At 44.0% G+C, this 23,117-nt stretch overlaps 1 protein-coding gene across 3 annotated transcripts in view; it reads left to right on the forward strand.

Annotated features, from left to right (window-relative positions):
- P3h2 (prolyl 3-hydroxylase 2) overlaps positions 1 to 11,502 on the forward strand; it is a 140,034-nt gene extending 128,532 nt beyond the window's left edge. For all 3 annotated transcript variants that reach the window (XM_010624113.1, XM_010624112.3, XM_033762575.1), the window contains 2 exons: positions 1,410 to 1,550; positions 11,014 to 11,502. In XM_010624113.1, the coding sequence (XP_010622415.1) occupies positions 1,410 to 1,550; positions 11,014 to 11,106 (234 nt within the window). In that variant the 3' untranslated portion in view covers positions 11,107 to 11,502. The remainder of the gene's footprint in view (positions 1 to 1,409; positions 1,551 to 11,013) is intronic.
- Positions 11,503 to 23,117: the final 11,615 nt, after the last annotated feature.

Raw genomic sequence — 23,117 nt, forward strand, 5'->3', positions numbered from 1 at the left:
TGGGGGGAGGGTGACCCAAAAGCATTCTTCAATTATTGTGACTAAGAGAAAAGCTAGAAATTGACTGCTCCTTTCTGTTCTTCCCTCTAAATAGTCTTGTACACAAACACAGTCGGGCATGCAAATGAGCGCGCGCGCGCGCGCACACACACACACACACACACACACGCACACAACCATGAGCCTCTGGCTTTTTGACTCCTCCACCCACCTCTGATTTTCCAGACACTGCTGCACAGTCTGAGCATCTACATCTTATGTATCTTTCGCAGACTTCAGAAAAGGTTGAGTTACTCTTCTTAAGACTATCGTGACATAGCTCTCTTGTTTTTTGCAGAGTGAAAGCGTTCTTGTAATGAGTTTGTACCCATTCCAGTTAGCTCAGAAAGTAGCTAGTTAGAACGGTGCCTCTTAGCCTGCGGTAGGGTGCGTAGTACTGCCTTTCCTCATGCTTTACTCTGCCTTCTACTCTACAACCAGGAAGTGCCAGATTCCCAAGGAGGGATGGGTGGGCTCTGCTCCCATCAGGCAGGTCTCTAAACACAAAATTTAGGGCCCCTTAGAGCCCTCTCAGGGAGGCCATGCGCTAGGCTACCACAAGGGGGCGTGTGTGGTCATCGGCGGAGAGAGTCCCACAGTGCCTGAAGGACCCAGAGCACTGGATAGGGAATTCCGTGTCGTACGGAATTAGACTTTGCTTTGAAAAGTTTTGCATTGTGAAAAATACATAAAACGTAAATGTGTGGTTAAAGAATTAGACATGGTGCACTCATATAACCACTACCCAGACAGTATTAAAACCGTTCTGGCATGACAGATGTCCTCTTCATTTCCTTATGATTCCACGAAAATTAAACTTACGCCTACCTTGCACATAGATGCTTTGCCCATGCTAAAGCCGTATAATGAATTAAAAGAGAGGGCTTGCCTTCTTGGAATCGGTAGGCTACTTGAGTAGCATGTCTGGAGTACTTACCACCCGCATGGGTTGTGGAACACATTTTACTTAAGTCATTTTATTAGCTGGATGTGGAACCGCACTCCTGTTACCCCAGCACTCTTGGGGGGGGGGCGCTGAGCCAGGAGCACAGCAACTTCAAGCCCAGCCTGGTCATTGCAGTGACTCGGTGAGATGCTGTCTCAACAAGAAAAGAACATTACAAGGGGTCTGGAATGCAGTTCAGTGTGAAGGCCCTTGGTTCAGTACCACACACAAAAAATTATTTCGTGACTTAGTTATTATTTTGACTTTTTCTTTCTTTTAAAGATGTGAAAACTGAGACGTATTATTTTTTTCTGTAACACCATGATTCTGTTATTCTTTGGTAACACGTAGCCCAGGTAATTCCAAGGAAGGATATGCTCACGGTATAAGAATGGAAAGTCTTAAGTTTCGCTCTCCTTCTCAGGCATCTATAAAACCAAAGTGTGGCCGTATGATCAGCTTCTCCTCCGGAGGAGAGAACCCCCACGGGGTGAAGGCGGTCACCAAAGGCCAGCGGTGCGCGGTGGCTCTGTGGTTTACGTTGGACCCACTCTACAGAGAGCTGGTGAGTGCCTCATGTCTCAGGGAAGCCGGAGAGACCTGTGCGTGAACCCTTCTATCTGGAAACTTCCGGGCTTGTTCCTTATCCCTGCAGGGTCCTAAGGGATCGGGACAAAACTTTTACCGAATCTCTTCTGGAACTGTTTTCAAACCAAGAGCAAAATTTGCTGGTAGACCCTGACTTAGCAGTTGCACACCCAGCATTTATGGTGAGAGTCTGAGGAATACAGGAGGGCTGTGAAGGTGAATTTTCATCTAATGAGTTCAAATAAGTGAAAATGTTTCCAAAAATAGATCCATCAGTGGTAGTTAGTAACTGATGATCAGTACTAAGCTCATTGACAAATTGTAGCATCAGAAGAGAGGAAAGAGGTTCTGCTGGCCTCCAGGAAGACTGTACTATTATATTTATTATATATTATGTTATACATTATACAAGTGTTTGTAGGACTGTACTATTTTCATGGAAAATCAGTCATTGGGAAGTTCATTGAACAGTTTACAATTCATGCAGAAGAACCTGAAGGAATCTGAAAGATTATGATGAATTCCTGTTCCTATTAAAGAAAATATTAAAAATAATATTATACTTGAAGTAGCCAAGGATGGACAGCCCGGGTAAGAGGATTTGATCTGCTCCTTTCCAATGACTTTCCACCCATGTGTCTTTCACTTTGTCATGACTGCCAGGTAAAATTGTCTGCCTTTTTTTTGTTTTTGTTTTTGTACTGGGGATCGAATTCAGGACCCTGTGCTTGCGAGGCAGGTGCTGCACTCCATTCCAGGCTCTGTCCACTGCTGTAGTCTGGACACTCGCATTGCACCAAAGCTTCATAGCATGGGCTCGTGCTAAGAGAGCCATGCATTTCTGTTCCTAAAAATGACCTGCCATGTGATTGTCCTCATTAGGTCCCCAAAGTGAGTCCAGTCTCATCAGAAACTGTCTTCAAATACTCCACTTTTCTACTTTCCACCATTGAAACTAAACAAATGGTAGAGTTCTTTCTTTGTCTACTTTCCCTGAGTGTTCCTCCATATATTGTGCTAGTGTTTGGAGGAGAGTCATCGTGCACCTGGGAAAACGTGCTGGGTACTGAGGTGAGCACATCCGGCTCTGGCCACACGGACCAAGGAGAGGTCAGCAGGGAGGAGAGGAGCACAGACGTCAGGAAGTGCTGTGTAGCCGAAAATCAAGCAAGGTGCCGGTAAAGTGACAGGCGACCGAGGGAACAGAGAGTAGAGTTGTAGCTCTTTTCCTTCCCTGTATGTGTTGACCTCGATTCCCAACATCCCTCTACCCTCCGTCATACAGGTGGGCCTACCTAGGTAAATGAGTCAGCTCTGAATATGAACAAATCATTGAAAACAGCCTCACTATTTAAGTTCGGCTGATGATTTGGCTATTCTGTATTCAAACTCTCTCTTCCAGCGTATTCTTTTACCAAAACAAATGAACACAACGTGAGTCCTCGCCTCCTTCCTATTCAGGAAAAGTGTCACAGTCTTGGGGCGGTAGCGGCATCTAGTGGCCACATTGGAAAATGACAAGCGCCTCTTCAGCCGCTGAGATTCAGCCTGTGCCATATAATAATTCATAGACTGCTACACCCTGGACTTGCCTAGGGAATCTTGACAAGCTACCATCACCAGGCCTCTGTCTTCACAATTTCTGATTTAATTAATGCAGGACGTGACCTAGGTGGTAGGAGTCAGATTTGCAGCAGTGTGGGAGCTCCCAGTTTCAGTGCCTTTCTCTCAAACCGAATCCTTTAACAAGGAGAGCTCGCCTCTGAGCAGGGCACTACAGCATGCGGAGACCCGCGTATGCTGCACGTACTCAGTTCTCATGAGTACCTAGCGTCACAAACTCTCGGTGATCTGAAGATGTTAGAAGCGTCCAGTGTTATCCGTTGCCGCTCTTAAATTTCATTCCTTTACCAGAGCCACGACGGTAATAGTTTCTGTGGCTACTGGATGTTCAGCTTTTGCAGCTCTGTCGGTCTGTCCATAGCAGAGACTTTTCCTCCTGGGTTCACAAAGTAGTATTGGGGGCAGTGAATAATGTAGCAAATTTTCAGGCATTCATTATATTCAGTCTTTGTAGTTTCTTTTACGTCAGCATCATTTTCAGTGGTAAGCACCTGTATAAAAGAAGCATCGTGTTCAGGTGATAAAAGAGCTATTTTTATGACTTTACTGTGCGACATAGTCATGGCAAGGACTACGTAGGGTGACACAAGTGAGATGGTGACATAACCCCTGTTTTCGGGGAGCTTGAAGGAGAATCAGAGATAACAGTACAGGGGCCAGAGGGATGACAGCATATGATAAAGTTTGATAAGAATTATCAGCAGGGAGGGAATGATTTAGGGTCAGTGCAGAAGCAATCAGGAAAGGTTTTGTTGAGGAGCTGTCACTGGAAATGAGCAGCTTTACAGGATAGTAAGGTTTCTCTCTAGAGTGCCTGTTAGCCAGAAGAGCGAGGTTCATCCGGGGGACTTGGCACACTCATATAATATACCCCGAACACTTCTTTTTATCTGTATTAAAGTCTATTGGCACAACTCAGGCATAAAATACAGTTACATTGATCACTGGGATCTTGTACCTTTATGTGACTTATCCTGGTTCTGATTCTTCCCTATTCCTGAGCCCTCCCTGCACCCCCTCCACCCTTCCCTGTTTACAGAGACAGTTTCCATGTTTCTCCTTTTCACATATTTTTTCTTTTCCCTTTTTCCCTCGAACACTTTCAGTACGTTTTACTTCATTCTTCTTTTGCTGACCCCTGGCTGCTTCCCTTTCCAATTTCAAGTTACCTTCCAGTTTTCTATCATCTTTTCCCTCCCTCCCTCCTTTTTGTTCCCCCCGCATCTGTTTATTCATATTCCAGGTTTCTTATATAAAGGAAAAAGTGTATTTAACTTTCTGAGTCTGTCTTATTTTCCTTAACTTGCTTTTCTCCAGTTCCGTCAGTTTTCCTGCAGATATCACGGTCTCATGCTTCCTTATGGCCGGATAACACTCTGCTGTGTGTGTATGTACTGTTTTCTTTATGCATTAATCATGGGAATCTAGGCTGTTTCCAGAGTTTGGCAATTGTGAATTGGTTGCTGTAAACATGGGTATGTAATGCCATAGTTTGCTGTCGTCAATTCAGTCAGTAATGTACCCAGAAGTGATACCGCTGAATCAAATGGTATTTCTACTTTTAGTTTTTTGAAGAACCTTAGTACTGATGTCCATAGCAATGGTACTGGATTGCATTCCCACCGATCATGTAGGAGACATCCCTTTTCACCCACAGTCTCTGGTGTTCATTGTTTCTTGTACTCCTGGAGGTAACCATTGTGGCTGGGGTGAGATGAAATCTCATTGTGGGTTTGATTTTTATTTTTCTGTTGGCTTAGTACAATGAATATGTTTATGTACTTATTGGCCATTTCTAAGCCTTTTGAGAAATATCTCTTCGGGTCATTTGCCCATTTTTATTTGGGTGCCTCAGGAGAATATTTGTTGTTGTTCTTTATATATTGTAGGTATTGAACCTCTATCAGATAAGTAGCTAGTAAAGGATTTATTCCCACTCTGTAGGTTGTACTTTCCTTCTGTTGCTTCCTTTGCTGTGCAGAGGCTTTTTAATTTGATGTGATCTAATTTGTTGATCCTTGATATAATTTCGTATGGTCTTAGACTCCTCTTCAGGAAATCTTTACCTGTGCTTAAGGCTTTAAGTGTTTCCCCTATGCTACCTTCCAAACAGTTTCAACGTTTCTGGTCTTATCTCTAGGTGTTTGATCTTTTTTTTTTAATGATTTTCCCTACAGAGTGAGAAGGATCTAGTTGTAATTTTCTGTATGTAGATATCCAACTCTCCCAGCGCCATTGTTTTTTCCCCCTTTGTGAAAATTCAAATAGCTCTAGACGCCCGGGGTTGATTTTATTTCCTCCTATTTATCTGTGTACCTTTTTGTGATGTTGTTTTTGTTACTATGACTTTAGAGTATAATTTGGCTCTGGTATTGTGATGCCTGCAGCACTGCTCTTTTTGTTTAAGATTGCTCTAACTATATTTTTTCTGATTTCATACCAACATTAGGCTATTTTTTTTTTTTTACTCTGTAAAGAATGTTTTTTGCAGAATAGGAATCGCACTGAATCTGAAGACCACTCCTGCTGAGATGACCATTTTAATGGTATTAGTTTAGCCAGTCCATGAATAAGTGTGATTTTTCCATTTTCTAAAGTAAAATTCAATTCCCTTCTTTAGGGTTCTGTCACTTTCATTGTAGAGATCTTTCACCTCTTTAGTTAGATTGATTCCTAGATATTTAATTTTTTGAAGCTATTGTCATTGGGATTGTTTTTTCTGATCTCTTTTTCAGGAGGCTCATTATTGGTGTACAATGACACCACTGATTTTGTTGTTGTTATTGTTGATTTTGTATCCTACTGGTGTGCTGAGTTTATCAGATCTAAAAGTTTTCTAGTGGTGTTTTGGGGTGGCTTTTATGTGAAGAACCCTATCATCTACAAATAGGGATGATTTGACTTGTTTTTCTATTCATATTTCTTTCTCCTGCCTGATTATGCCAGTCGAAGTTTGACATGATGTAACTGATGTATTGAACAAGAATAGTGAGTGCAGATACTTTTTCCTCATTCTCGTTTTAAAGGAAACACTTTGTTTTTCTCCATTCAGTATGATGTTGGCTGTTTGTCAAATGTGTCTTTCATCCGTTTGAGATAAAAATCCCTCCATACCTATTTCCATCAGGGTTTTTATCATGAAAGGATGTTGGATCTTGCCAAAGGCTTTTTCTGTGTCTTTTGAGATAAGTATGTGATTGTTATCCTTTCCTCTCTGTAGTGTGTTGCATTTATGGATTTATGTATGCTGAATCACTCACCCTTGCACTTCTGGGATGCAGCAAGTGTGGTTGTGGTGAATGATCATTCAGTATGTTTTTGAATTGTGTTTGCAAGTATTTATTGATCAATGTTTGCATCTATGCTCATTAGGGATATTGGTATATAGTTTTCCTTTCTATCAAGTCCTTGTCTGACTTTGGTATTAGGGTAATGCTGGCTACACAGTCTCTTTTCCATGACATGGAAAATTTTGAGAAACATTGGTTTCAGTTCTTCTCTGAAGGTTTAGTAAAATTCAGCAGTAAATCCAACAGGTCCTGAGTTTAGTTGGTAGAGCTTTATTATCCTTTCCATTCCCTTGCACATTATTGATCCATTTAGATTTATTGTATCTTCTTCCTTCAGGTTTGGTAGGTAATATGCACCTAGGAGTTTATCCGTTCCATCTAGATGCTGTAATGTATTGAACTAGACTCGTACAAGTTTTCAAAATAATTTCTAGTTGTCGCCTGGATTTCAGTGATGTTGGTTGTAATTTCCTTTTTCTCACTTCTAATGTTCTTGATGTTGGCCTTTTTTTCTGATTTTTGTTTCATTGGAGGTTCACCACCTCTTTGATGCACCGATCCTTTGTACCTTCTTTCTTAGTCTTCATATCATCAATTTCCACTCTGATTTTCACTATTTCTTTCCTTTTACTGGTCTCTGGGTTTGATCCACCCTTCTTTTTCTAAGACTTTGAATCCATCGTCCGGTTATTTATTTGGGATTACTCAGATTTCTAATGGAAGCTCTCACAGCTTTAAACTTCCCTAGTGGAACTGCTTCTTTTTCCATGGATTCTGATATGTTGTTGTTTCCATTGTGATTGCTGTTAGAAGTTTTAAATTTGTCCCGTGGATTCTTCTGTGAGCCAACTGTTCCTTCAAGAGTTTGCTATCTGATCTCCAGCTGTTTATATATTTTCTAAAGTTTCTTTTGCTGTTGGTTTTTAGTTTTATTCCACTGTGATCTGATGCTGTAGAGTGTGTCATATTATTTCATTTCTTCTGTTTTTATTGAGAGTTGCTTAATGGCCTAAAATATGTTTTATTTTTGAGAAAGCTCAGTGGCTGCTGAAAATCATGGTATATTATGCTCTCATTGGATGAAACAGTTTGTAGATACTTGTTCAATACACATAATCTATAGCCTAGTTTAACTCTGATATTTCTTTGTTGAATTTTTGCCTGGTTGACATATCTATTTGTGAGAGTGGGGAATTTAAGTCCCCTACTCTTTTAGTTACTCTTCTCATTGCTGAGACAAAGTGCCCAACATTCACAGTTTAAAGGAAGAAAAGTTTATTTGGCTCACAAATCATAGACGTTTCAGTCTGTAGTTGGCCAGCTCCAAGGTGGGATGTCATGGCTGAGGGGCATCATGGGAGAAACAGTCCATGGCAGCCAGAAGCCAGCAAGCAACAAGCAACAAACTGCAAGTGATTAGTAGCGAGCCTCTTTGTATCCATTCTATTTTGTTCAGTCCACCACTCTTAGGTCAGATAGCACTCACACCCTAGTCCTAGTGCCCTCGGGGCTAGCATTGCACCATGAATCAATCCCACTCTCCAGATCCAGCCACCTCTGAAAAAGTCCTACCCTATCCCTGAGGTTTCTTTTGGGGGGTGGGGGGTCATCTAAACACAAGCTATAACATCCACTATGACATTTTGGTGTCTATCTGTCCTTTTTTAGCAAGTAGTATTTATTTTATGAAATTACATATGGCAACATTTGCTGCAGGCATATTTACAATTGTTTTCTCTCCTCTATTAATTATCTCCTTCAACAAATGCAGTGACCATCTTTGTATCTTCCAACAAATTTTAAATTGAAGTCATCTTTGTCAAATAGAATGGGCATCATCAAAAATATGGTGGATATTTACATTTTTAAAAATTGATTATAGTAAAAGAAATATTGCCTTTAATCCCCTTGAAAAATGTATCTGCACACTTTAAACACACTTATCCCATTATTCTTGCAACTTCCTGAAGCAGTTCTAGAGAACCTCTTTCATGAGTGTCGTTAGTGATGCTTTTGTGACTGTCTTCACATCCTGAGTCAACTCAAAACATTTACATTTCATGGACATGTTCATTTTGGGGAAGACCCAGAGGTTGAACAGAGCCAGGTCCAGTGAATGTGGATGGGGACACAACATCATGGTTTTAGGAGTCTACACTTCTGCTGATGGCATTTAGCAGCAGCATTCACCATATTTTTATCACACCTTGTAAAGACACTCATGACAAGTGACTTACATAACTGCTTCAGAAAGCGACAGGAAGAATGAAGGAGTGTATTCAAAGCATGGGGGAGTATTTTGAGAAGGATTAATGGCAGTCTGTCTTTTACCTTTGTTTGTTTGTTTGTTTGTTTGTTTTTGGTACTGGGGATCAAACTCAGGACCTTGTGCCTGTGAGATAGGCTGGGTAACCACTGAGTTAAATCGCTGGCCCCTTCTACTGCTTTTTTTAAATTTAAGCTTTCACCTTATATTTCGATCCCACCACAGAACCACCCGTGTGTGACTCCTGTGGGCTTTCCTGTTCCAGCTGCGGAGAGCGTTATTTTCCAACCTTTCATTTACAGTCTGTTTATGTCCATGGAAATGAAATGTGCTGTTTTTGCAGACAACTTATACATGACTTTTTTTTCTTTTAATAAGGAGGAGGAGGAGTAAGAATACTTTAGGGAGAAGATCGTTAGCTAGGGAAGGCCTTCATCCATGTGTGTGTTTATTCACTGAATATAAATGAGTCCTTGCACAAAATCAGTAGATTTTTTATGTACTGGAAATACGGCAGGGGCCAAGGAGATATGATTCCCTGCGCCCCTGGAGATTACATTGCAGTGGAAAGAAACAGAAAAGAAGCAAATGTATAAGTAATCAAGATATTTTTCTGATGGGACTGAATTACATGTATGGAAAGTGGGACAGGACAGCAGATTTAGGGTGATGAGTAAACTGCGAGCCATCTCCAGATTCTTGAGATGAGGCATAACCTGAAAGACATGAAGATAAACACCTGGAGAGGTGTATTCCGGGCAGAGGACAATTTGCAAAGGCCCAGTGATGAAAGGGTCCTTCAAGTAATGAAGAAAGAAAGAAGGGCCCGGGGTTATATCTCAGGGGTACAGCGTGTTGTGTAGGATCCCGGGTTCGGTCCACAGCACACACAAAAGGAAAAGAGAAAAGAAAGAGAAAGACCAAAAGGAAGGACCAAATGAAGGACAGAAAGAAGAAAAGAAGAAAGGGGAAGATACTGGGGAGAGAAAGGAGGGAAGGCGAGAGGGAGGGAGGCTGGTTGGATCACGTTTTGGCAAGCAAGGAAGGGGTCTGAAAAGAGAATACAGAAAAGACAAGTACCACATGTTGTAGGTCAAGGAAGAAATGTAAGAAATATGCTACTTGGTGGGGAGATGTTGTGCCCCACCCCTTGCAGTAAATCCCCAGTCCTGAGAAATTACTGGGATCCACAAAATCAGTTTACTGAACATGTGCACTTGGACTTAGTTATCCTCGAGAGGGTGAAAGAGGTGGAAAGTCTGAGGAGCGTTTTGGAGGTAGACCAGCTGGTTCTGTGATGAGTGCTGTGGGAGGACAGAAAAGACAGGAGGCAGAGGGAACATCCGGACCTGGACCGGGGAATTCTCAGGAGGGTGCTGTCTTCTCAGACCTTGAGGTCAGCCAGGAAGTTAGGAAGTGGGAATATAAGATGAGGAGAGGTGAGGAGACACATAGAGCTAAAGAGAGCAGAGATCCAAACCAGTTAATTTCTTATAATCACACGGAGAAGACTGAACCGGGAACTTGTAGCAGTTGGAACTCACGAGAGCCTTGTAAGCTCTGAGCAAGAGGGGATGTGGTCAGATTTAAGTGAGCAGGATCCGTGAGAAGCCTTTGAGTTGTGAAACGGGGAGACCAGTGTGGAAACTTCTGAGGCAACTGGGTTAAAACTGATGAGGCCCTAAGCCAGTGGTTTTTTAGAAGAGGCATTTGCCCTGGAGGGGACATTTGGCAATGTCTGGAGACATTTCGGTTGTTGTAACTTCGGAGACCTTCTTGGCTCCGTGGTAAATAAGGGCCAGGGGTGTGGCTGAGCACGTGGTGCACGGGAGAGCCCCACACAAGAAGTTAGCTGGTCTAAAATGTCAGTCGTGCCGGGGTTCCGAGCCCCTGCCCTAACGTAATGCAGGGGTACTATGCCTCGAAGACAAAGGGACAGAAACCGGAGAAGGAACAGCCAGGACCAGATGGATTATCAGAAGGAAGCAGCACGGCCAGGCTTTGAAGGCAAGTGGCAGTCTGAGGTGGGGGCAGGAGCATAAACAGCGCAGAAGAAGCCTGTGGGGAGGAAGAGGAGAACTCATTCTGAGCACTGGGTGTCGGGACAAGGACCCGCTCTGGGGCTGGAGATGAGGTTTAATCCTCAGCTGGGTTTGGCCACAGTCCCTGTGCAGGTGGAGCCTGGGAGCATTCGGGGAGCACCCGCCGCCAGGACTATTTTGCTCGTGACAGAAACGTGTCGCTTGTCTCTTTTTTTGCAGGAACGAATAAAAGCCGATGAAGTGATTGCAATTCTGGATCAAGGGCAGCAAGGGAAGCGTGAACTGAGTATCAACCCCAGGGATGAGCTATAACAATGAGAAAGAATGTTCAATCGAATATTTATTTAAATTGTTAATCTTAGAAGAACATTTTTATTTTTGTACAGAGCCATGGTATAAATGAACAGGTGGATATGAGTTGCTAGGTCTCCCTTCCGTCCCCAGACAGGCTTGCTCCCTTAACTCTTCCTTTCTTGGTTTTCTTCAGTTGCCCTCTCAAAGCCCAGGCGCCAGTCCATACACACACAACCCACCACACAGATACACACCACACACCTACGCACAGCATACATGTAGCAACAATGCAAACATACACATCCCATACACAGTGGGACACGCAGACATGCAAGCACACCGCCCAGCGCACCATAAAAACACACAAAGACATACCATACAAGTGGCACCACACACACACACACACACACACACGCCAGTCCATACACACACAACCCACCACACAGATACACACCACACACCTACGCACAGCATACATGTAGCAACAATGCAAACATACACATCCCATACACAGTGGGACACGCAGACATGCAAGCACACCGCCCAGCGCACCATAAAAACACACAAAGACATACCATACAAGTGGCACCACACACACACACACACACACACACAATGAACACCAGCACACAAACACTCCAAATCCCACCATCTATACCATGCAGAAATACACACCAGACACACAGACTTACCACATACATGGACATGCACCACATAAAAAATGACACACAGGAACAGAAGTACACACACGTACACACACACACACATATACTCAATTGCACATATCAAAGCTTGGAATAAGCTGCTCGTTGGTGAAAGCACAGCCTTCCCTATGTCCCAGTCCTGAAGTGGGTGCACAGCCTGCTCTGTGGCCTCTCTGGCTTGGTGCCTTTCAGCTGCATCTGTCCTGAGCCATGCGAGGCCCTGAGCTGGGCCACCTTGGCCTGCAGAGCCCCTGATGGAGTCCGCCTCAGCCCTGCTCCAGGAAGGAACCATGGATGATGACCGTGAGACAGGGCCCCCTCGTCTTTCCCGGGCCCTGGTGGCTTTTTCACCAGGGGAAAATAACACTGGAAGCTTCTTCCATCCTTTCTCCTGCCGGGGCTCTGGAAAGACTGCCCTGTGAGTCATGTCCTTCAAATGTCGCATCGCAGCTGAGGTGGGACGGCCTGGCCTTGCTGCCTCTGAGAGAAGACCTTCAGAGCCACATGGCTCAGGGTACCACTGCAGGACTCCTGAAGCACAGCAGCCACTGGTGAAGAGGAATGTTTTGTATTTAAGTGAGAAAACACATCCTGATCAACCCGTCTTCATCGCCAGTGCTTGGTGTCCTTTCCTTATGGGGCTCTCGAACTCCTAGATCCATGCTTGTGTCTCAGTTGTTTAATTAAAGTGACCCTTATTTTAATATCTGGTTTTCACTTGTCTTCTCTCAAGATGTGTCTTATCTTCCGGCCATAGTTAGCTTCCGTCACGACCCAGGAGCAGTGTTGTGCTATTGATACTTTACACACAGGCAGGGGGTCCAAGGAAGGTGGGGTCCTGCTAGGAAGGAAGAGAGGTCACTGGTAAGCCAAGCTGGGAATCCCGAGAAGGCCTGGTCCTTGAGCCCAGAGCTAAGGACACCGCAGAGACACGACTCACTGGATTTGCAGTTCTTTTACCTGCAGGAAGCGTAACTACTGGGAAGTCACCTACCTTGGTGGTAGTAAGATTTCTGCCATTCACCACGTTGGTTCGTGGTAGGAACATTCGTTCGCCAAAACAAAACAAGGCACAAAATGAGCTGTAGCGATGTATGTGCCTTCTTTTTTCCTTACCAAACCTGCTGTTCGCCTTTCCATCCCGGGGTTGTGGAAAGAGCATTAGATTATAATCCCAGGCCTATCAAGTTTGCCCGGCTGTGTGACCTGGAACTACCCGCTTTCCTTTTCTGGACTTCAGTTCCCTGTTTCTGAGGATGATATCATTGGTTATAATTATTTCTAGAAACCCTTCTCATTCCAATACAAAATAAAACTCCTTTAGAAATACGAATATGAAGAAGTTTATTTCTGCTGGCATTTTGAGAAGTGTGAATAGGTTCACTCCATGTGTATGTGATTATAAAACTTTGAACCCCATTTCAGGGCTCAGAGGTCCAGAGCTTTGAAAGAGTAGATTGTTATTTGTTTGCTTTTCTACTGTGAAGAGCTTCCTGGCGCTCAGCTTTGCTGATAGGAGAATCTGGGCAAGGATCTAATTTCTGTTTTCTGGCAACAGGACATCAACAAAGAAAACAGTCCTTGGCTCCTCAGGTTTCTGCTTCCTGGGTGCAGTGGGTGCTCTGGGAGAGGCGGGGACTTCAGTATGGAGTCTGATGCTCAGTCTCACAGAAAGTAGGCAAAAGCTTCAATAGACGTCCTTGTGCGGGATCCACATCTTGGGCCATTCGCTGACAACACAGGGTAGTTATTCCTGTTTGGCGGGTTCACCGTGCTGCTTTACACCCAGAACATCGTGTCTGTCCCAAAGCATTTGCTTTTAATCTGCTACACATCAAGCTGTACATAATTTCATTCAAAGATCTAGGGAGTGACATTGGACAACTTTACAGTCAGACTCAGAAATGCCGGCACGTTGTAACATTCCTTTGGTGGAGGAATGAGTGGAAAGAGGCACCACAACCTTAGCTTTTAGAGCCGGAGAAACTTTGGCAACCACAGTTCAATTCCGTCTTCTCCTTTGGGTGGAAACTGAGGCTCGGGGCTGATCCTGTATTTGCAGACTTAGAGTTCCCAGAGTCAGGGCCACACCCAGAGCTGCTGACCTGGTATGGCAAGAGCTCCTGAGGTCAGAACCAGGCACAGAGCTCCTTCCACTGGCTGGGTGAGGTCTCTTCATCTGTGCAGCCAGAGGCAGGACTGGCACATGAACCCATCCCTCTGCAGGTCTGGATCTGTGCAGAGGCACAGCCGTTTTCAGTTCACACACGCGTGGTGCATGTGGTCAGAGCAGCCCTGGGTGAACAAAACCAGTGTTTGGTCTCCCACCTGTGTCACTCAGGAAGCCGCCATTCCCGTGATGAGTACCCCTTCTGTGTATAAGAAGCCTGCGGTTCACAAGGGTTTTGCTTTCATTTGTTTTATTGTACTGAATGCTTTGGACGCAGGACACACGCATGCGTGGCAGGGGACATTGGGAGTTTGGAATACCAGGCTTTGTTGTGCAGGGGAAGGAAAGGAGGGCAGGAAACTGACCACGTGTGGTCCCTCTGCCTGGCCTGACCATGTCTGAAGCCAGAAGCACAGCTTTCTGAGCCAGGCAGGAGAACAAAGCACCAGGACTGTTGCTGCCCTGCTCGTCCTCTGGGGAAAATTAAACATAAAATAAAGAGTGGATGTTAAGAATAGGGTCGATGTTATAAAAATCAAGAAAACTTGGGCTGAGGATTTAGCTCAGTGGTGCCACCACGTGCCTTGCAGGTGCAAGGTGGTGAGTTTGATCCCTGGGATGTAAAAAAAGAGAAAGAAACAAAGCTTGAGCTCTTGTGTGCCCCACTGCTGAGGGGTGTGAGGTGGGACGCTTCCACCTCTCTCCTTGAGATACTGAATAATCTTGAGCTGCGTAATTTAGTTTGCTTCAGCCCACATTGAATACCCTGTGCCCAGTGCTGCTTTCCCAAAACTCCTAAAAAGGGAGAGGGTTCGGGTTTCCATTTTCTCTCGCCTCAAGACAGAAAGCACCTAAATTTCTTCTCCAGAAAAGACTGGCACAGAACCGAGGATCGTCTGGCTCTGTGATGTGTTTGTTTTCTTCACGGCCCTTACCATCGGTTGACAAGGAAATCATGGTTTTAATGCCCTTTTCATCACTGCCGAGTGTGCAACATTTTTGGCACTTAATCAGCTGAAGAGAAGCCATGGAATGAGTCAGTACCATTTAATAATATATAGCTATGAATTTTAATTGAAGCACAAATGCTGAATTATTTCCCGTAAGACAGCCACAGGGAACAACTCCCTCACTGACGTCAAGAAAGGAGGTAATGGGGCCACCTCACCAGTTTCTTTTGCCAAAGCATTAAACATTCTGAGGCAACTGACAAAGGTATGGATGAGAAGTGGGAAAAAGCCGAACTGAGCCTACGTCCAGAAACAGAAGCCACTTGGCAAAAATTCTAAACCACAGCTCCGTGGTCGTGCTCATTCTCCACTGGCTGCCAAGAGGCCTGCGGTGTGAAGTGCTATCCCCACGTAGTCCCAGCGGCCCACCCGCAAATCCTCTGCTCCCAGGTAAAGCCATGTTTCCAGCAGGAGACATAAGGCCTGTTCTGTTTGGGACCTTGCCGATTGCTTCAGACGCATCAAGACGAGTAACATCAATCTCTCTTCGAGTCTAATACTGGGTCAGAGCTGCAGATTTCATTCTGCCAAAGCCACGCCCACCCCACCCCCCACACACTAACGTTCCTCCTCCTTCTTTTCCTCTTCCACGTAAATCACAGTGTTTTCAGGGCTGACTGCTGACCTCTGAGCCTAGGCAGTGTCAAGTCTGGAACAATCCGAGAATTGATCACGGTTTATTCTACAATGGACACGGACCGGGTGTCAGTCACCATGTGAAAAGCGGGGTGTGAGTCACCTCTGGCTTCAGCGGTCTTTTTAAAGATCCCCAATACAACAACTGAACAAGGTGTCCCTGACTTCTCTTTTCTTGACAGTGTTGCTGGCAGGAAGCTGTGAAGCTCCACTTATTCACAAGTTAAACCTTTTCTGGATAGTTTGTAGGATATATCTAGAGAGATAAAAAACAAGCGGAGAACAAAACAGGCCCGCCTCTTTTTCCCTTGTAGGACAGCCACGGAAGAGACACGAAGTCAGGATTTGACAGTATTTTCATCTTAACCGTCCATCTTTGGACTTGCTAATTGTTTGCTTTTGAAGGTCAAAATAACTTTAAATATAAAAGGCCCAGTGTTCTGCTTTTCTGAGTCTATTTCAATAGTGAAGCCAGTGTGTGAGTTGTGTGCTCACCTATGTGTGCGTGCGCGCATGTCCTCTTACCAAACTTAAGTGCCATCCTACAAGATGACAATGCAGACCTTTGATAAGCCTTCCTCCTTTCTTCCAGATTTATGTTTTTGTCTTTGGGTTGCTGTCTGGTGGTGGGTGGGGACAGGAACAGGGACTGCGCAAGAAGAATGACCTGTTAGGCCTCATCTTTCTCCACTTGTGAACTGTATATCCCATTGTTTCAAAGGGTTATAATCATGGTTGGCATTTATAAAGCTTTTTAATGGTCTTGAAGTTCCTGGCAATCATGTATAACTACATAATTATCTTGAAAAACACATCAGTGCAATCTTTATTTGGTAGATGAGGAAAACCAGAAATCACAGGGAAGGTGGTTCAGTGCAGCTCTGGTCGTGTGTGAGTTGATTCCTCAGAGAGTTTGAGTGGATAGACTCTCTGTAGTGAGCTGAGAAGGGTATATTCAATCACATAAAATTATATCTCTTCTTTTGAGAATCTCACAGGGGAAGTGATCGATGTGAAGGAAACACGTTATAGTAGGAGGGTTATGATGGAGGTAGCTGGAAAAAGGCAGGCGAATTCATAGAAGACAGTGGACGGGAAGAGGGAAGTTTTATAGCCATGACTGCTAAGCTGAACCCAGCCTGCCAGCAAGCAGATAATAATCATGTGCTCTCCCATCACCACAGTGCCCTCAACCAGAAAGTGTTGAATTTGAACTTGGTGTCTTCTTGGGTTCTAAAGTATTGCAGCTTCAGAGAAGTCCAGGTGATATTTGGGAGTCGGGCAGAATGTGACCTCTACCATAAATTGCCTTGGAAAGCATTTTAACAAATGCTGTGAAACTCCAAACTAAATAACCAGGTAAAGAGGAAGTTTTACTGAATTCCCTTGTGAGAGACCTAGTGTTTAAGTCACTGGGGTATAGTCCTCAAGGACCTGGCTTTGGACTTAGAAGGAAAGGAATGACAGGTGTCAGAAAAAGCCAAGACAGGGCCCCAAGCAGACTGAAGCCAAGGGCTCTGTCTGGACTGTTTTCTATCCACAGGAACCTGTAAAATTTTCCACCCTTAGTCCCTGTAGACAGTTTCTTCATACAGATCCTCCCACTTTCATGTCAGAAATGGGAATAGTGAGGGCATTCCAGCCTTCCAATATGATGTCTGAAAAGCCAAAGCATTTGGTAAACTCAGTCTTTTAGTAAAATCACGAAGGAATGTATTCTGTTATTAAGAAAAATCTTTTTGAGTGTCACACAGGGAACGGGGTTTCAGAATCTTTGGTAATTTTTGGAAGAAAGTCACCTCCAACTGGAATTAATGGGGCCAATTTGCCTCATTTAAAACCAATAGGATATGGGGACAGGGATTTAGCTTAGTGGCTGCACTTGCCTGGCAAGTACAAGGTCCGGAGTGTGATTCTTGGCACTGGGAAAAAAAAAAAGGAGATAAAACCAATAGTCAAGTAGGACTTTATGCAAGAAGTGTTCAACCATGCTTATTTTGTTTATTCTCTCTGTTTCACTTCCTCTCTCTCTCTCTCTCTCTCTCTCTCTCTCTGTTAAATTTTGCAAATACCTTTGAAGGTCTTAGGCAATCGTCTTCCTTAGATTGAGAATAAACTATGTAGCCCCCAAGGCTCAGAAACTAACTTCAAAGCTTAGTATTCTGGTTTCCCATGATTTTTCCAGTGTGTAGCAATATCAACTGAACAAACAGCAGCTTTTAAAAATTTCGTACTTGAAGTTCAGAGTCAGGTATGGTTTCCTTGCAAGATAATATGAACTAAAATTATATTTCTTTGAAGTTAATATTGGTAATTACATAAAGATTCTCCTCTTCCCCAGTGTCCAAGATGAACTGTAAACATCTCTTAGCACAACTGGATTCTGAGTACTGTTCACTTTCAGTTTACTCTGCTGGTAGCTGGTTTTGATCCAGAGAGGAGCAGGTACCAAGGACACTGGGAGCTCTCATAAAGTGTGGATTCCTTGGAGAACATTGTTCTAGGGCTTTCCACATCATCCTGGACATGTGATTATTATTCACATGAGAAGGGAAAGAAGCCTGGAGGAGTTCAAGAATTTGACCTAATTCGTGGAGAATGCCAGTGCTCTCCAACGACCTGTTGCAGCTCTGACCATGTTAGGCTTTGTCTAACAGAAAGACAGGAGGAATTATCTCAAGCTGCCCAGCCCTGGGTCTCCCCACTCCCTCACAACTCCAGTGAGGATCCAGAAGGATACAACTGTCTTCCCCCAAGATCTCTATTGCTTCTGCTCTTCCCCACAGTCAGGTCAGGTGTGATGAAAGCTGCTCCAACTTGCCCTGCTTTCTTCACAGGGAGCATGCAGAGCCTTCTCTGAACTTCCAGGCCTGAGGGCTGAGCACAAGGTACAGATTTTTTTCTTCCAGACATTCGGCTTCTGAGTGATCATCAGATGTAGCTCTTTGTACCAGGAGCTTTGCTTTGAAGCACTAGTGCACAACTTCAAAGACTCAGCGCTGAACAGGGTAATACTGGTCGTGGGGACTCCCAGATGTTCCTATCTACAGGGACACATTGCCCACAAGGGCAGTTACCAGCTGCAGACTGATTAGTGAATATGTCAAATATAACTGATTACCATGCCACAAGCTAATCCACCCTGCCTCCAGAATGTATGGATAGAACATGTCACCAGGCCTTAAATTCTGTGGAATAAACATCCCATTTACATACAGAAAGTAAACACAAAGTAAATAGAGGGAAGTTGGAATGGCCTCCCATTCTTAGCAAGGGGTGCTTCTCATTGTTGATCTGAAGTCAATGATTGTCCCTCCAGATGCAGGGAAACTGAAAAGATCCAGAGCACAATAGGGACTCCAGTGGAGAATCATTGCCACAGCAGTGCTTTGTTGTGAGAGCTCAGAAAATAAAAGTACTGCAAATAATGACTTGTAGTTGTTGGAAGGGGCCTTAAAGTGGCCCTGCACTTATTATGTGACATTTGGAGAAACTGAGCCCCAGAAAGAGATGTGATTTACTCAATCAACAAAAACAATTGGTGGCCGGATATGGGGTGAAACGCAGGTTTCCTGACTTCTAGTTTGGAACTCTTATCACAACAATCTGCAGAAGGGAAGAGAAGACAGGCTTTGAGTCACACAGATTTGTACCCCTGCTACTATTAATTACTCCTTTAATAATGGACACATTCTTAACCCCTCAGGCTCAGCATCTGCATCTTTAAAGAAAAGGCTAGAAATACCTACCTCTTGAATTGTTCCAAGACTTAATTGAGATAGTAGATGAATGTGCCCTGAATATAGCAAGTGATCATTAAAAGACAATGAGTGACTATTTTTACTATCCGTGAGCACCTGGAAGAAAGAAAACGAATGGGAGTAGCAGTTCTGAAGTAGTGTTTTTGAGCTCCTATGAGTTTCTATTTTAATGCACAATCCCACGAAGAGCCTCTAAATCTTCAAAGTTAATTTTCACACAATTACTTTGCAACAGTCTCTGGCCATAAAAAAATACATGCTTATTACACAGAAGAGACACTCATTACACACAATAGAAAAGATGTGCTAACTCAAAACTGGCTATCATCATGGGTCCAGAAAGAGATGACTGGCTTTCCTGCAGCCACTATGTGTGGTCTTTCTGACAAGCTTTATCTGCACCAGGACTTTTCAGGTGCTTGTCTTGGTCAACACTGCTCCCACCATTTTAATCACACAACCACTCCTATCCTTCTCTTCCTTTTCCTGAACATTCTCTTCCTTGCTTTCCCACTGTATAGAAAGCACAGGCCCTGGTTAGCAGCAGGGGGCACTGTTAGCACATTGGGGTAAGAAAGAAATTCTATGCATTCATTCATTTGCTCATTTATTCATTTCAGCAAGTCTTGATGTGTTCTCCATTGAGAGGGATGTGAAACAGACGTAAGATGTGACACTTGCAGACCAAGGAGGCAGACCACACACAAAATGACTTGATATGTATGGGACTGGTCTAAATGCAAGGGATGCTTGTTAGGAGGTTTTGGAGGAGATCAGGATTCTGGATAAGCTTGTAGAGCCCAAGAAGAATTTGTAAGGGTGTTGGTGACAGAGGTTCCTTGAATGAGTAGGATATAGAGTGGTAAAGATTAATGGCATAGCGGACAACACAACAAAAGTAAAGAGTCACATGAATATCAACACTATAACCATGACTGACAACCATTGTGCTGACGAATATACTTCTACCACTTAAAGTAATCATCATGGCTCATGCAGGTGGCAGGTTTTTCAACCATGATGTCACTGTCCCTACTGCAATCCTATTACTTAAGCTGTAAAGGTGTTATCCTAATGCCTCCTGGAGGGAAAGTGGCTTGGTTAGGATCACACAGACACTCACTGATATTAACAGGATCCACAAATAGTTCTCCTCCCTGAAAATGCAGAAAGAAACCCTGGATTTTGTGACAGGGACCTTGCTGCAAGTGAGGGCTTGGGATACAGAGTACACAGGATAAATTTCAGCCCCTTAAGCTTCTTTGGGGTGTCTGCGGGTGGTGCTTGATGGACAGCTAGACTGAGGTACTGGGGCTTAAACCTCAGGGAAGGGTCTGAGATCTGGGGAAATAGATGGGTAGTTCTATGCCCCAGTCTACCACTATCAGCAACATCGGCACAGGCACAGTTGGAGGAAAAAGGACGGTGTCCAGAAGACCAATGAAGAAAGTACTGCAACAGCAGAAGGTGCATGTAGGGGAGATTGGGGAGTAGTCTGCCCCAGGGGGAGGGAGATTTTATCATTGTCATTATCTATAATTGCTGGCATATGGAAATAATACAAGACAGATTGGCTTCTAATTGGTTTTATATTGGTTTGAAATTCTCTTTGGACAGCATCCTTCCCATTGCCTATTCCCAGGAGTCTCCAATCCATGGAATCCTCTCCTGTCCACACTTAGTCCACCACTGACCAGACACACATGAGTCAGGTGGGAAGGAGAGGGACTCAGTCGTCAAAGACTGAGGAGAGACATTTAAAGGAAACAGAAATACGTGCAGGGGACGATCTGAGTTACCAAAGAAAGAAAAATCAAGACGAGTCTGAGATGTGGAGCCTAGGAAATGCAAAATGCTGAAGAAGCAACCAGGGAAACAAAGGGAAAATAAACAGACTCTGTGTGGAATGTGACCTTATTGGACATAAGAACTTCCAAGTAGCACCTGGACATCTAGCTGGAGTGTTTCAATGCAAAAACATTTCCTATGATCTTTATTGGCTGCATGATGTTCACCTCTGTCTTCACCATAAAACTTGTAAATGATCTTCTAAAAGGTTTTTCACAAGTAAATAAAATGAAGCAAGGGGGAAACTTTGCAAATTGTTTGTGTTATCACTCCTTGCGAGGACATCCAAACCAATTACAGTATTCTTATGGTGACAGAACTCTGTGGGGCTCTTGCCTACCTTTTTCAACATAGATATTGTGCCATTTTGTTCTCTGCTTCCTACCTAGCCCCTAGTGTCTCCCTGTGTTGCCTCTCAGATATTTATATTTCCTTCTGTTGGCTCTGGGTTTTTTTCTCTGTTGCTAGGGTTTGAACCTGCAGAATGCTGAGCTACATCCCAAGCCCTTTTATCTTGAGATGGGGTCTCTTTGAATTGCCCAAGTTGGCCTGGAATCTTCAGTCCTCCTGCATGGACCTCCTAGATAGAACATTGTCATTCTTCCACTACCACCCCAGCTCCACTAGGAGACTTGAACAGTAGGGCAGTTTCCTTAGAACTGGGAGATGTTAAAAGTGGGAGAGCCCTGGACAGACTTGAACAGCTGGTCACCTTCCATCACTGTGTCTGCTGCTGTCTTGGCTATTGCTTTCTGTAGGAAGCTGCCTCTGACTGCCCACGCTCTGAGACTGAGCTCAGTCTCGCTGCTGAAGAGTTCCGCCCCACCCTCTCTGCCCTTCCATGACCTTTCTCACACTCCCTCTGAGGTTATGTCTGTCTCCTCTTCCACAGTAGCTGCTTTTGTGCTGCCACCGCTGTTAGAGTTCTGGTCCAAGCCCCCGTCACGTTTCTGCCGAATGACTGCAGTACCCTCATAAATGTCTCTCCTTACTTCCACCCTCTGCTCCCTTCAGAATGTCTCAGTGGTGTGTTTAAAACATAAATCAGATCATGTCATTCCTTGGTTGAAAATATTCTTTGTTCTTTCCCTCTCACTAGCTAAGTTCTGAAGGCCCACAAGCTCCTCTCTGCTCTGTATTCGGTATACTCTTCCCTTTTTTAGTTGACTCCAAGACATTGGCCCCTTACTGTCCCTAGGATGGGCCTAGCACGCTCCTGCCCCCAGAGCCTTTGCATTTACTGTACCTTGTGCCTGAACTGTTCTTCCCTCAGGTGTCCACGTGGCTCAGGTTTATCACAAGGAGATCAAAGTGTGCTTTTCAAGGGAGGTCTGCAGCAACATCTCTTTGTAGTTGAATTCTTACAGTTGCCAGATCTATTGCCTCTCTCTGCTTAATTTTTTTTCATGTGTTTACTAACTAACTCTCTATATGTTGTGTATTGAATTCTTCCCTATATTTAGAAAATTGGTTCTAGGGCAGGAGTTTATCTATTACTCTACTTCCAGAGTTTACAAGGTACATAGCAGACAGAAGAAACTCAGAAGTAGTCACTGATTAAATGATTCAATGAAGGAGCGAATAAACACAGTGAGCAACAGACTGAGTTACAATTTCAGATCAGCCACTCAGGATTTGGGAAGCACTGAGGAAATTCCTTTCTAACTCCAGTTGTGGATTTTTCCAACTATCAAAGGAGAGCACTGGACACAGTACTCTTTAAAGATACTATAACTTGAGATAGCCTCCAAATCCATGAAAGAACCAGAATCCAACTTTATGGTTAAGCAGGGTTCAAAGGCAAAAAGCTGAGATTCACAAGATTAGGAGCAGTTTTGTGCAAGCCCCAACTAGGGAAAAATATGTACAAGAGATATGAGAAGTTCCTATGTGGGGAGAA

This window comes from Fukomys damarensis, unplaced genomic scaffold, assembly GCF_012274545.1.
Source record: "Fukomys damarensis isolate Sample0158 unplaced genomic scaffold, DMR_v1.0_HiC HiC_scaffold_12, whole genome shotgun sequence".
In the NCBI taxonomy this organism is placed as follows: Eukaryota; Metazoa; Chordata; class Mammalia; order Rodentia; family Bathyergidae; genus Fukomys; species Fukomys damarensis.